Here is a 13,342-nt window from a genome sequence, read left to right as displayed (position 1 = left end):
TGTCGGTGACAGGAAGGGACCCAGGTCTGTCTAACTTCAACTCGCTGAGTGAGAAAGCATGAGTCCTATGGCTTCCTCTGCCTGTGAGCCTTGAAATGGGAGGCGAGTATGATATTCCTTGGACAGACAGCCCTATGGAGGGTCTCTTCTCCCCACTTTGTATTCTCCAGGTGGACTAGGGTGAAAATGGACAGCAAAGCTCCCCCAGGCTGGGAATGGAGGCTCCTGCTAGGCAGGGATGGTGGGGGCCTAGGCTGATCTAATTCTCATGAGATGGTTCTCCTCTCCTGGTTTTCTGAGGGAGTCCCACGGCCTGTCACTCCTCCCAGCATCACTTGCAGTAGCTGTCGGTTGGTTCTCTTATCGGAAAAGGAGACGCAGTGGTGTGATGCAAAGAGACATGGATTCGGCAGCCTCAGGCTCTTCTCTGAGCTTTGTCTGTGTGGCCTCGGTTTTTTTTTATCTGGGAAATGGGGTGCTTTTTCTATCCTCACCTTAAGAAAACCACAACCTCGTTTGGACTTGACGCCAGCAGTGAGCCTGGGGGAGGGGAAGGTTGGCAGGGGTGGGCCAGGGTGCAGGTGCAGGGTGCAGAGCTCACCTCCATGCTCATGCTGTTCACTTTGTCCAGGAGAGCAATGATGAGACTGTAGAGGTTGCCCAGGTACAGCACAAGGACCCTGAAAGCACAAGCCCACCTTGAGAAACAAGACCACCACGTGCAAGGTCACGGTTCTAGACCATCACAGATAGACCGAGACAGTGGCTGCCACACTTGGCTTCCTTCAGGATCACCTTGCAGGCATTTGAAACACAGAATTCCAGAATGCACCCAGCTCCAGTAGCTCCGTGGGCCACTGGGAATCTTTCCACAGGCTTCTCAGGGGTTCTACCCTCAGCTCTGCATTTTAGCAATACAAGAGTAGAGGAAAAAGTGTGGCTTTATGAAGCAGCTCTCTGAAGCGTGGGGTGACGAAGTGTGTGCTCCGTGCCACACTCTGGCTTGTCCAGATTTCCCATACAGGTTTATTCAGTCCTCACAACAGCTCCGTGAGGTACACATGGCCCCACACCACTCCAATTATAGGGCAGGTGGCCTGAGCCAGGGAGGAGTCAAGCGACAAGCTCAGGTTCACGGGGTTAGAGAGAGCCGGATACAATCATTGGAGCTCAGTGCTCTGCCTCTGTGATGCAGGCTGGACGCCTCCGAAGCACAGAGCGACTCTGAGGACAGCTATGGTGTGGACAGCTCTCCACGAAGGGGAGCTGCCAGCGACAGCCTGTGCCAGTCGGGGGCCCACGACTTGATGTCAGTTTCCCTAGACTTGGAAGGCGCTGAGAAACCCATCATTGGGATGGCCCAAGATGCAGCCTTGAGTCTTAAGTTTGGGGAATAGAGAACAGAAAATGGCAGGCTTCCGAATGTTCAATGGGGCAACAGTTGCGCTTGGGGAATCATGCCATTGTCATCATCAGTTGATAGGGGATGACAAGGTGGCCATTCCTACAGGCTGAGCCATCTCTTCTCCAGGGTGGAGGCTTCTCTGTGGGACATCACGGCAACTCACTGTGACTTTCCCTCTTGGGGGCAGTGCCCGGATTCTAGTCCTGTATCCACAGTGTCCAGCACAGGGCAAGGCCCTCGGGGTGCACAGCAAGTGAGGGCTAAAGGAAAGACCACGTCAGTTTCACCGCCTCTGTCTTGGCATCACCATTGCTTTTGGTTTCACTGTGCCTCTCATTGAAGGCACCATGATCCGCGGGGGAGTTAATGGCACCAAAACGCATCTCGCTCTTATTTCCAGACACCGGCCTAAATCTCTTGATGTCTCTGTTTTCCTTGTTTTGATCGTGAATAACGAGGCCAATCTGCGTAATAGGATTGCTGTTTGACCAAATGCAATCATGGAATTGATTCTCCCCCACTGCTTGCTAGTGAGGAAGGAGCCGAGGAAGGCATACCAGGCAGAAGAGGAGGGCAGAAAGACCCAGGGGTAGGAGCCAGGGACCAAGAGCCTGGTCCCCGATCTTCTCTTGACTGTGAGATTTTTCCAACCTTTTGCTCACTCTACTCCTATTGTTTTGGTCTTTGAAATGATGGTTGGATTCCGGGAGCTGGCAAGCTATGGCCTTCCAGGCTGGGGTAGAACATGGTTGCACCCTCTCCTGTGTGTATTGCCCATGGCGCCTTCCGTGTTGGCATTGAGTAACTAGGACAGGCTGTACAACCCATAAACCTAAAACATTTACTGTTGGGTCCTCGCCACCAGATGCTAGCCGACTCCTGGAGGAGGGCAAGTCTTCCCAGAGTGGTCTGCGGCAAGCTGCCAGAATGTTCTCAGGTGTCATTTGAGAAAAGCCAGCGAAACCAGTGTAGATGGCGATGGGAGTTGGGGCCAGGTAGCCGAGGCTCTGAACTCCCTCCTGGGCTCCAGCCGAGGGAATACCCCACCTAAACTCAATCCAAGGGCTCAAGGCACAGATGCGACCAGGGTCCTGGAGGGGGAGGGGAGAGCGCTGAGGCCAGCACTACAAATGATGCAGGTGCCTTACACCTGTGTATGTGTGTGTGTGTGTGTGGGGGGTCCCAGGCCATCCCCTCGGATGCAACTGGCCTGCTGCTGCTCAGGTCTGCCTATAGCACCTGCTGTCGGGGCCACCAGCTGGTCTGGATGACTCCAGAAGCTTCTAGGCATATCCACAAGAACCTCTGTGAGTCCATGCTTTGGGGATTTTGTTATCAAAACAAGAACTGCTCCTCTCATGTATGGAGAATGGCAGGGTCCTCTTGCACTATGCATAGCCAAGCCATGAGAAAACTGAATGAGGAGGGAAGCCAGACACATTCCATCGTCTCCTTGGCTCTCTTCTCTATCTACTCCTCCCTTCCCCTCCTCCTCTTCCCCCTCCTCCTCTTCTCCAGGACCTTTCAATCCATTCCTTATCTCCTTGTCATCTGGCTCCTCCCCTTCTCCCGCCATCTCCGGCTTCGCTCCCGTTGCACGCACAGGTAGAGTCCTGTGCCAAGCATCGGGAGAAGAGAAGTAAAGGCCTGGCTCTGGAGGGACTTCCACGCCCATGGGGGCTGGGCAGATGGGGGAGCCACCACGTGGTGGCACTTCCTGCCCCGGCTCCCTTACCTGGCCAGCTGGAAGCGCAGCGTGGTCCGTGGATGGTACATCTCCAAGGCGGCGATGAGGTCGAAGGCTGACGGTGCTAACATGGTGACCAGGGACACCACCACGCTCACCTGCCAAGAGAGCACACACCACCCCCTACACTGTGGCTGCCGGCCCCCAGCACAGTCCAGCCTCTTAGCTTAATATTCCATCAGGCTCAGGCCATTCTGAAGTGGACAATCTTCCTCAATCTCAGCTCAACACCCCTCTTTCAAGAGGCCAGCACCGCTTTGCCATGGGTTTTGTCGTCCTTGGAACTCTAGTGACTATTCGCACATGCACTGGGCACTCGCTAGCATCTTTACCACATTTTCCAATTACAACCTCACACTATTTATACTTTGCTGGCTGTGGTTGGAAGATGAAAATAACTGCAACCATTATGAATAGAGAAAGGAAAGCAGAGAAGTAATTTAATATTCCTCTGTACACGGAAAATTAATTACCCAGGGCATATGCCTGGCCCTTCTTCTCTGTGCTTAGGGCAAAATAAAGAGGAATTTTAGCTGGTACGATGAGATGTGTCTGCTAACATAGGACATAATTTTGTGACATTTCTGTTTTAGAAAAAAGCTATCCATCTATCTGTAAACAAACAAATATTTACATAATGTATTTAGTTGGCAGGAAACAGAGGTATAGGAAAAAATGGCCTAGTTCAGTGTCAGTTTTTGATAAACTGCGGTACGTTGATTGATACATATGGGGGAATTGATGACCCAACTGCTGCCTATGCGTTTGGTATTTCGGAGCCCTAAAGCTGTTCAGCATTTTCACGAAATGGTACAAGAGTGGTTTTTGTGCTGTTTCTCTCTCTCCGAGTCTTTACAGATTAACTGAGGCAAACTTTCAGAACAACAGTCTAATAGCAAATGTTAAGAATTCTAAAATTGGGCCCGGCACTGTGGCTTAGCAGGTTAAGCCACCATCTTCAGCACCGGCCATGCCAGCATCCCCTGTGGACACTTGTTTGAGTCCCGGCTGCTCCACTTCCAATCCAGCTACTCTGCCATGGCCTGGGAAAGCAGTAGAAGATGGCTCAAGTGCTTGGGTCCCTGCATCTGCATGGAGGATGGGGAAGAAGTTCCTGACTCCTGGCTTCAAATGGGCCCAGCCCTGGCCATTGTGGCCTTTGGGGGAGTGAACCAGCAGACAGAAGACCTCTCTCTGAATCTCCCTCTCTCTCTCTGTACCTCTGCCTTTCAAATAAATAAATAAATCCTTATAAAAAGAATTCTAAAGTTGCCCCCGGCCTCCCACTTGGTACTTTTTATGTAGGGGGATATTCACACAAGCCACTCGGAATGTGGAGCTGGTTCTGGAAGCCTTAGCTGTAACGTAGAAATACAGAAGCCAGGGTGGATGTTTGCTCAGTGATTTCCTGGTCTCTCATTGTGGTGCCTCGATTTGATTTCTTTTCTTTCTTGCTTTCTTTTTCTTTCTTTTTTTTTAATTTGACAGGCAGAGTTAGACAGAGAGAGAGAGACAGAGGGAAAGGTCTTCCTTCCATTGGGTCACCCCCCAAATGGCCGCTACGGCTGGCGCTGTGCCAATCTGAAGCCAGGAGCCAGGTGCTTCCTCCTGGTCTCCCATGCAGGTGCAGGGCCCAAGCACTTGGGCCATCCTCCACTGCCTTCCCGGGCCACAGCAGAGAGCTGGACTGGAAGAGGAGCAGCTGGGACTAGAACCTGGCACCCATAGGGGATGCCGGTGCCGCAGGCAGAGGATTAATCAAGTGAGCCACGGTGCCGGGCCCATGGATTTGATTTCTAACTCTGGCTCCAGCTCTGGCTCTTGAATCCAGCTTCCCACCAATGCAGCCCCTGGGAGGCAGCAGTGATGGCTGAAGTAATTGGGCCCTGCTATCCCTGACGGAGACCTGGATTGAGTTCCAGATGCCAGCTTTGACCTGGTCCACTCCAGCAGTTGTGGGCATTCAAGGAGTGAACCACCAAAGGGCATCTCTGCACCCCCCCCCAATCATCTCTCTCTCTCTCTTTTTAAATGATTTATTTGCTTGAAAGTCAGAGTTACAGAGAAGGAAAGACAGAGGAAGAGACAGAGAGCAAGAGAGATCTTGCATCCACCAGTTCACTCCTCCAATGGCTGCAATGGCCAGAGCTGAGCCAGGCCAAAGCCAGGAGCTGGGAGCTCCATTCAGGTTTCTGACGTGGGTGCAGGGGCCCAAGCACTTGGGCCATCTTCTGCTGCTTTCCCAGGTGCATTAGCAGGGAGCAAGATCAGAAAAAGTGGAGCAGCCGGGACTCGAACCAGCACCCACAGGGGATGTTGGCGCTGAGGCGGCAGCCTTATCTGCCACGCCACAGCACCAGCCCCTATCTCCCTCTCTCTCTATCTCTCTGCCTTTCAACTATATTAAATAATAAAAAAATATGGAACCACCTAAGTGCTTAACAACTGGCTTCTGACATGCTGTGGAACAGTGAAGGTGTCAGAGTCCACTTCTAGAAGCCATATGTGAGGGAGAGCAGAGCCCAGATGGCACAGAGAGAGAACAGTGGGACCACCTGAGGCCATAACCCTTCCCCACCAACACTAACAAAATCATCCAGCCAAGCCTGGTGCTGCTGCCCGGCTCAAAGCCCTCCTAGTCCAAGTTCAAGGACAAGAAGACTGAACCTTCCCCTGGAGGTATCCCCACCGGCCCGCCTGAGAGCCAGGGGCGCAGGCCCCTTCCGCGTCCCCCCCCCCACCCGAGGGCGCATGCCGGTTGTGGGGTGGGGCTACCTCATTTTTTTCCCAGAGTGTCAGCTCCTTCTTGGACTGCTCGAGCTTCTGGGACCGATCCACCACGAAGTAGATGAGATAGATGCTCCCAGCCAGCGAGAGGAGCACCAGGACGTTGGCCACAATCCGCAGACAGATGGTCACTGCCCTGGGGGTGAGGACAGACACAAAGACATGCAGGGGGAATGGGGGACACCCCGAGTCTGCCTGTCATCCCACAGGAAGCACCTGACACGGCGCGGCATCTCTTCCCTGGAGACCGTGAGCTCCCACACTTTGGTCCGTTTCGTTGCTATGACTCAGCTGCTGGAATAGATGTGGCCCACAGAGCTACCTGCTAGCTAACGAGGAAATAGAGCAGCTATGAGCTGGGATGTGGGCTCTGCTCTTTCCTCACGTGGTCTCACCACCTGCGTGCCTCTTAGCGTGCGGGCAGCTCTTGGAATGCACAGTGATCTAGGTCCCAGCTCCATCCCCGACTCCAGCTTCCTGCTAAGTGCACGCGGGAAGTGGGTGGGGGGTTGTTTCCAACTTCCTGGCTTCAGCCTGACCCAGCCCCAGCTGTTGCCAGCATTTGGGGAGTGAACCAGCAGATGAGAGCTCTCTCTGTCTGTCTCTGTCTCTCTTTCTTTCATATAAAAGTAAATCAACAAATAAAAACATCTGTTTTGTTATCTAGGTCAGAGAGCAGGAAACTGGGCAAACTGGCTGATTGTGGGGTCTCTAGATGGGAGATACTGCTGGAGAACATGACTCCTGTGCCTTCGGACCTCGCGCCTGGAAGAGCGAGTATTACAAAGAAAGGAGAATTGCTGGCAGCTGTGAAAATGAGATGCAAACGCTGACGATTTTTGCACCACTCTGAAATAAAACAGCGCTGAATTCAGCCCGGGGCCTCGGTACCTACAGGTTTTTGCTCTTTTTCTTTTCCTGTTCTTCCAGAATCGCCTCCTTGAAGGAAAAACAGACACGGGTTAAGAGCTCAGCACCATCATGAATTAGAGTCCTTAGAAACGGCTTACCTAGCCCTTGAATGCTTATCCCTGATGGCTAAGACTTTGTTCTGGAAGATTCTGTGGATATCAACCACTTACATGCCAAAATGGAGGAAAAGGGAAGGGGCTCATTGGGATCATTCAAATCACCTGAATTTTTTTGTCTTTTTTTTTTCTTTTTGTCTCAAGAGGGCACCATTTAATTGTCTGTGTTCAGGTTTCTGAGTGCTTTGGACAGCAGTAACTTCTAAGTTAAAACTGGAAGGCTATGTCCTCACTTATGTATTTATTATTTACACATTATACAAAGGACTTTGAAAAAAATCAGGAAAAATGCACATTGCAAAAAAAAAAACTTCATGGATTTCAATTTTTTTTTGCATCAAAATAAAATTCCCTTTTAATTTTGTCTTTCCAAGAACAGTTTGGAGTCCCCTCCTATATGGGTAGCATGTTAAGACTCCATGATATAAGTGATCAAAAATACACATTCCAAAATGTGACGAGGGAAACATTTTAAAGATGAAAATTAAGAGAAGCTCCAATATTTTCTTCCCAGAACCCATGGGACCCTGGGCAAATCTCCAAGGGCCGCATTTGGTAGACAGGTGTCCTTGAACCACGAGCCTTGTGGGCATGGGGCGGTGCCCGCTCAGGTCCTGCGAACCGGCCCTCCAGACCGCCCTCTCCTGGCTCGCCCGCTCACCCTGATGCTGTTCACAATGGCTGCGGTCTTGCTCTCTGCAGCCTCAGGGTTCCCAATCAGATAATCCCAGGCGCAAAACACCCGCCAGCAGAAGGCGTAGTTGTCATGGGAAGCGCTGGCAAGGCTGGTGCGGGAGTTCTTGGCCATCCTGCAAAAGAGGACTCAGAACAAGGCGACCGGAAGAGCGTTGGCAGTGGGGTCATCCCCTGGGGCTGGGGCACACTCAGCCGTGGCAGCCGTGAGCAAAAAGAGCTGTCCCCTCTGGTAGGTACGGAGTCCTGGCCGGCCTTCAGCCCACACTTCCAGCTGGCCCTTTTGCATTGCATTAGCCACGGAGGGTGCAGCTGATGGCTGCGGGTGTGTGTACCCTGGGAGTTGGCCAGGCCACCTGTGTGCAGCTGTGCTGGTGGACAAACTGTGGAAGCTGCCTTCTTGGTGCTCATGCTACCCCCAGAAAGGCCGCGGAAGCTGTGGTCCCCTCCCCGACACCACCCTCCTTTAGATAGTCGAAGGCAAGAGTGAGGACCCTTCCCCGGATGCAACTGCCCTGTCCCCTAGATCTCTGGCTGTCATCTCCATCCACAATTCTTGCTCCCACCTGCCTCTCACAGGTCAACATCCAGTAAAGGGCCTATGTCTTCCAGGCAGGGTCCCGAGGCCGCCAGGAGCTAAGCCGAGAGCCCCAGATGAAGCGAAGGCCCCCGTCACCTGCTCTAGTCACAGGCTAATCTATGCTTTGCTAAATGCCACAAGCGGCAGGGTGCTAGAAGAGGGTAGCCCAGATCAGAGTCCCCAGCTCCTGGCATCAGCCTGGTCCAGCCGTGACTGCTACGGGCATTTGGGGAGTGAACAAGCAGACAGGAGCTCTCTCTCTCTCTGCCACTTTGCCTTTCAAATAAATACATACATACATAAATAAATACATCTTTTTTTAAAGAAAAGAACCTGTCCCAGGTCACAGGCAGATAGATAACGGATGGGTTGCTTTGCATTCTGCCACATCTGAAACTTATCATTCAACTCTCCATCAGTACAGCTATGACATGGCCTAAAATGGCATCAGTTGTCAAGTCTGTGTGATTCTTGTCTCTCTAGAACCCAGCACAGACCCTAGCACCAAGTTGGAGGTGTTCAGTAAGTGCTGATTAGAAACAACAGCAGCAACAACAAAACCTCCTGTAGCCTTGGTCTCCTCATCTATAAAATGGGTACAGCGACGCTTTAACCTCACAGGGTTGTTGGCATGACTCAGGGAGGTCAACCATCTCACGGGGGTTCTTGCCATGGCCTTGGAGAAACTGAGCAGTCGTACTTTTTTAAAAGGATGATGAAGCTGTAGGCAAACACAGCCATCCCCACCAGGAAGTACGCCAAGGGCAGTCGGTAGCCGGCTCTGCCGATCCTCCTCTCCCTGCTGTAGTAGCCGTAGAATAGGACTGAGTACTGCAGGTAGCCCTGGGAAGACAGCGCCCGGGTGGCTCCGATGCTGAGAACTCCCAGCCCCGGAGCTGCCGCCCATCGCCCCCTCCCGCCGGAAGGGAAGGGTGGGGTCAGCCCCGCCTCACCCCCAGGGACCAGACCGTGTCCAGGTCTTGGGCGGACGCCAGGAGCTCGCTGGGGATGGTCTTGCTGGCTGTGCTGCCGAAGGGCTGGCCTGCAATCAGCTGGGAAGAGAGAAGAAGGTGTCCTGGGGGCCCCGGGGAGGGGACCACACGTGGGAGTCCTCCGGGAGCTGGGAGCTGGGTCTCTGCTTGGCTCTCACGGGTGGAAAATCAGTCAGGTGGCCAGATTTCTGCCTTGTCTGGTGAGGGCCAGTTGGGGGGGCACTCTGAGTGAGACTGTGGGGAGTTATGGAGGCCATCGGGCATCTGTAGAACCATGGGGACATTGATTTGGAAGGATGCAGTTTGGATGAGAGATGGGTTATCTTTTTACCTCGGATTGCCAAACTGCCTGTTAGGTCCAATCAGGGCCCTGGCCTCTTTTGCTACGGCCAGGGAGCTAAGAATGATTTTTGCAGTTTTCAATGGTCCAAAAGAAAAAAACAAAAAATATCAAAGGAAGACTCCTATTTTTGTGATACATAAAAACAATGTGGAATCCAAACTGCCGGAGCCATCTGTAAAATGTTCGCGGGGACCCAGCTGCTCTCACGGTTTGTGTCCAGTCTGTGGCCACTCTGGGGCCACTCTGCAGGTCATAGTAGCTGTGGTGAGGAGGGAAGGGCCCTGAAATATGGACTGCCTGGCCCTTTGTGGGGCCCGCTCGTGAGCTCTCACTCCAAGCCCCGGCTCCCTCTTAATTCTGTTTTCAACGCGCGGTGCGTTGTCCTCGGCTGCTGTAGCTCTTACCTCGGGAAGAACGATGAAGGCCCCCGTCATGATGGTGAGCACGATGTTGATCCCAAATAACCATCTCAGGAATATGAAATAGGAGGCGACGCCTGAGCCGAAGTGGCCTGCAGAGAGGAGAGCGAGCGTGTGGGCGATCCCCGCGGGTCAAGGTCTCTGCCGAGTGACCCCGCGGCTCGTTCTGGACCAGTAAGACTGATGCTATTGCTGTTGTGTCTATCAGAGTGCAGCCTCCAGATACTAACTTAGATACACCAAGGGGGGAGCAGAGGGGGGCAGGGGTGGGGTGGGAGGAGTTGGGGGGATAGCTTTATAGTCCCTAAAATTCTACATCAGAACTACGGGAAATCTGTTCTCTGTAGAGTGATAAAAAATTTTTGAAAAATTACAAAAAGATTACATGAACACAATCTACAAGTTCTACCTGCAGAAAACAAAATCCCCAATTTGCCTACGATACAATTCAATGCCTATTTCCCTATTCCTTTAAATCATTCCTTGCAAATTAACTATGTCCATGTGTGTTAAGAAGCATGGGTATCTCTGGAGAATTTTGCTGCAATTCTTTCCTATTCTGCATCATTTTGAGAATTCCAAAAATCTTTCTGAGGGTCCTCGTATCTTAATTTCAAGATGAAAATTTTGTCAGGGTGAAAAACGAGGTTAACCTTCTCTCTGCAACTTTATCACCCATGTGCACTTATTCTAAAATAAACAGGGTCGTGAGGAACAAATGTTTATCTGTCGAGCATAGAGGAAGTTAAGAGAGCAGGCGCTAGTCTGACGATATTCTGCTGCAGGTGGATTTGTGTCGCCCTTTATTTAAAAAAAGCTCTTGGCTGGCGCCGCGGCTCACTAGGCTAATCCTCCACCTGTGGCGCTGGCACCCCGGGTTCTAGTCCCGGTCGGGGTGCCGGATTCTGTCCTGGTCGCTCCTCTTCCAGTCCAGCTCTCTGCTGTGGCCTGGGAGTGCAGTGGAGGATGGCCCAAGTGCTTGGGCCCTGCACCCCATGGGAGACCAGGAGAAGCACCTGGCTCCTGCCTTCGGATCAGCGTGGTGTGCTGGCCGCAGCGGCCATTGTGGGGTAAACCAACGGCAAAGGAAGACCTTTCTCTCTGTCTCTCTCTCACTGTCCATTCTGCCTGTCAAAAAAAAAAAAAAAGCTCTTAAATATTTATAACAAGTTTCTGTTGGCCACATGAGTTGAAAAACACAAACCATCACAAAGAAAAGAAGTAAAAGATGCCCATTCCAAGGTCACTAAATTAAAATCACTACTATACGTAATTGCTAGTAGGCTTCTAGTCTAACCCTAATTATTCTGTATACATAAACTTTCGGGTAAAGTTGATATCGCTCTACAGCACGTTTCTCCCGTTATGAATAATTCTTCTATGAAATGGATCTTAGTGTTCCATGGCGGGGATTGGCTCCTTAGGTAGCCGCTCCTTGTTTGGTGAGTTCCCGGCAGGATGAATGGCTCCGCAGTGAACAGCGCCTCTGAGGTGGGGTTTCCTAGAACTGCAGGTTGAGAAGGGAAGCCAGCTGAGGGGTGGTGGGGGAAGGGGCCAGGCCAGTTTGGCTGGGGTCTCAGCTGCAGCCTTGCCCAGGCTGATCCTACAGCTATCATTGGAGCACAAGTTACAGGGGTCAGACTCGGCGCCCAGCTGTCAGGCATTGCCTCGCGGCCATTGGTGGGCTTGGAGGAGGAGGGCGGGCGATGCGCGCCTCGCAGGTGGGACCAGGTGGGCAGGGACAATGCTCTAGGGAAGGGGGCAACTGTGCACCCTGGCAGTGAGCGCTCTGCGTGGTGGAGGGAAAGACAGTGCAGCTTGCCGTTTAAATATTGAAAATGTTCTTCCAAATTCATCAGCTAACTTTTAGTGGTTTTGTGGATATAGAGTGTTTTTGGTTTAGCTTTTAAAAAGTGTTTAATTATTTTGATCTATTTGAAAGGCAGAATGGGGGGGGAGAAGGAGAGAGAGAGACAGAGAGAGACTTTACTCCCCTAAATGCCTGCAACAGCCAGGGCGAGGCCAGGCAGGAGCCAGGAGCCAGGAGCCAGGAGCCCACCCCTTCTCTAGTTCTCCCATGTGGGTCCCAGGGTCCCACGCACTTTAGCCATCATCTGCTGCCCCTAGGATGCACTAGCAGCAAGGCAGATTGAAAGCAAAGGAGCTGGCATTGTGCCCAGCATTCCCATATGGGAGGCGGGCATCCCAGAGTGTGGCTTAACCTGCTGTGCCACAGTGCCAGCCCTCCAAAACCGCTCCTTAAATATAATTAAATATCACGGGGCTGGCGCTGTTGCATAGCAGGTAAAGCTGCCACCTGCAGTACCAGCATCTTATATGGGTGCCAGTTCAAGTCCTGGCTGCTCCACTTCTGATCCAGGTCTCTGCTGTGGCCTGGGAAAGCAGTATGAGATGGCCCAAGTCCTTGGGTGCCTGTACCCTCATGGGAGACCTGGAAGAAGCTCCTGGCTCCTGGCTTCGGATCGCTGCAGCTCTGGCCATTGCAACCATTTGGGAAGTGAACCAGACCTCCCTCTCTCTGCCTCTCCATCTCTCTCTGTGTAACTCTGACTTTCAAATTAATAAATAAATCTTTAATAAATAAATAAAAAAACACAATACTTTCTTTGGTGATCTCTTTCTTTACTCCTAAAATTTTTCTATTAACTTACTATTTATTTTTTTCATTTGAGAGGCAGAGACCCAGAGGGTGTGAGAGAGAGGCAAAGACATACACACAAAGAGATCTTATCTCTGGTTCAATCTCTAACTGTCCCCAACAACTGGGGCTGGGCTGGAGCCAAAACCAGGAGCCAGGAAACAACCCAGGACTCCCATGTGGGTGGCGGGACCCCAACTGCTCGAACTATTCCTCGTGCACTGGCAGGGAGCTGGGATCAAACCCAGGCATGCCGAGGCGGGGCGTGGGCATCTACACTGGATGTGCTGAGTGCCCACTCCTCCTCCTTCTCTTTTATATTAATTAGATAGGTCCTCTTGCCAAAGCTGAAGTCACAGTGCCTATATTTTCTCCAGTTCCTTCGTGGTTTCCTACTGCGTATTTAGGCCTTTAGTGGAACTTTCAAGTGGAAGAACCAAGCTTCTTAAATAGTCGAATCAACTGTTCCAGCAATAACTCAGTAACAGACCGGCTGCAACAATGACCGCAACCGAGAGGTCTGTGTGCATTCCTACCTGTCTCTGAGTTTCTTTGCTTTTACCTTTGAATTGTCAGCCAATTTCAGCACAATCCTGTTCGGGTCGTAGCTTTTACGATGCAGTTTAACATTTTGGCCTGGCGGGTGCCGCAGCTCACTAAGCTAATCCTCCGCCTGCGATGTCGGCACC

General features: G+C 51.8%; 1 protein-coding gene across 1 annotated transcript in view; it reads right to left on the bottom strand.

Moving 5' to 3' along the window:
* TMC3 (transmembrane channel like 3) overlaps positions 1 to 13,342 on the bottom strand; it is a 43,605-nt gene that overhangs the window by 19,762 nt on the left and 10,501 nt on the right. The window contains exons 5-12 of the mRNA XM_002721468.4: positions 9,980 to 10,086; positions 9,194 to 9,292; positions 8,941 to 9,083; positions 7,629 to 7,776; positions 6,835 to 6,878; positions 5,928 to 6,075; positions 3,141 to 3,250; positions 602 to 680 (exon numbers count right to left, since the gene is read on the bottom strand). Coding sequence (XP_002721514.2) covers positions 602 to 680; positions 3,141 to 3,250; positions 5,928 to 6,075; positions 6,835 to 6,878; positions 7,629 to 7,776; positions 8,941 to 9,083; positions 9,194 to 9,292; positions 9,980 to 10,086 — 878 coding nt within the window. The remainder of the gene's footprint in view (positions 1 to 601; positions 681 to 3,140; positions 3,251 to 5,927; positions 6,076 to 6,834; positions 6,879 to 7,628; positions 7,777 to 8,940; positions 9,084 to 9,193; positions 9,293 to 9,979; positions 10,087 to 13,342) is intronic.

This window comes from Oryctolagus cuniculus, chromosome 12, assembly GCF_964237555.1.
Source record: "Oryctolagus cuniculus chromosome 12, mOryCun1.1, whole genome shotgun sequence".
Classification (NCBI taxonomy): Eukaryota; Metazoa; Chordata; class Mammalia; order Lagomorpha; family Leporidae; genus Oryctolagus; species Oryctolagus cuniculus.
Note: the sequence above shows the minus strand (reverse complement) of the source record. Positions and strands in the feature narration are given on the sequence as shown.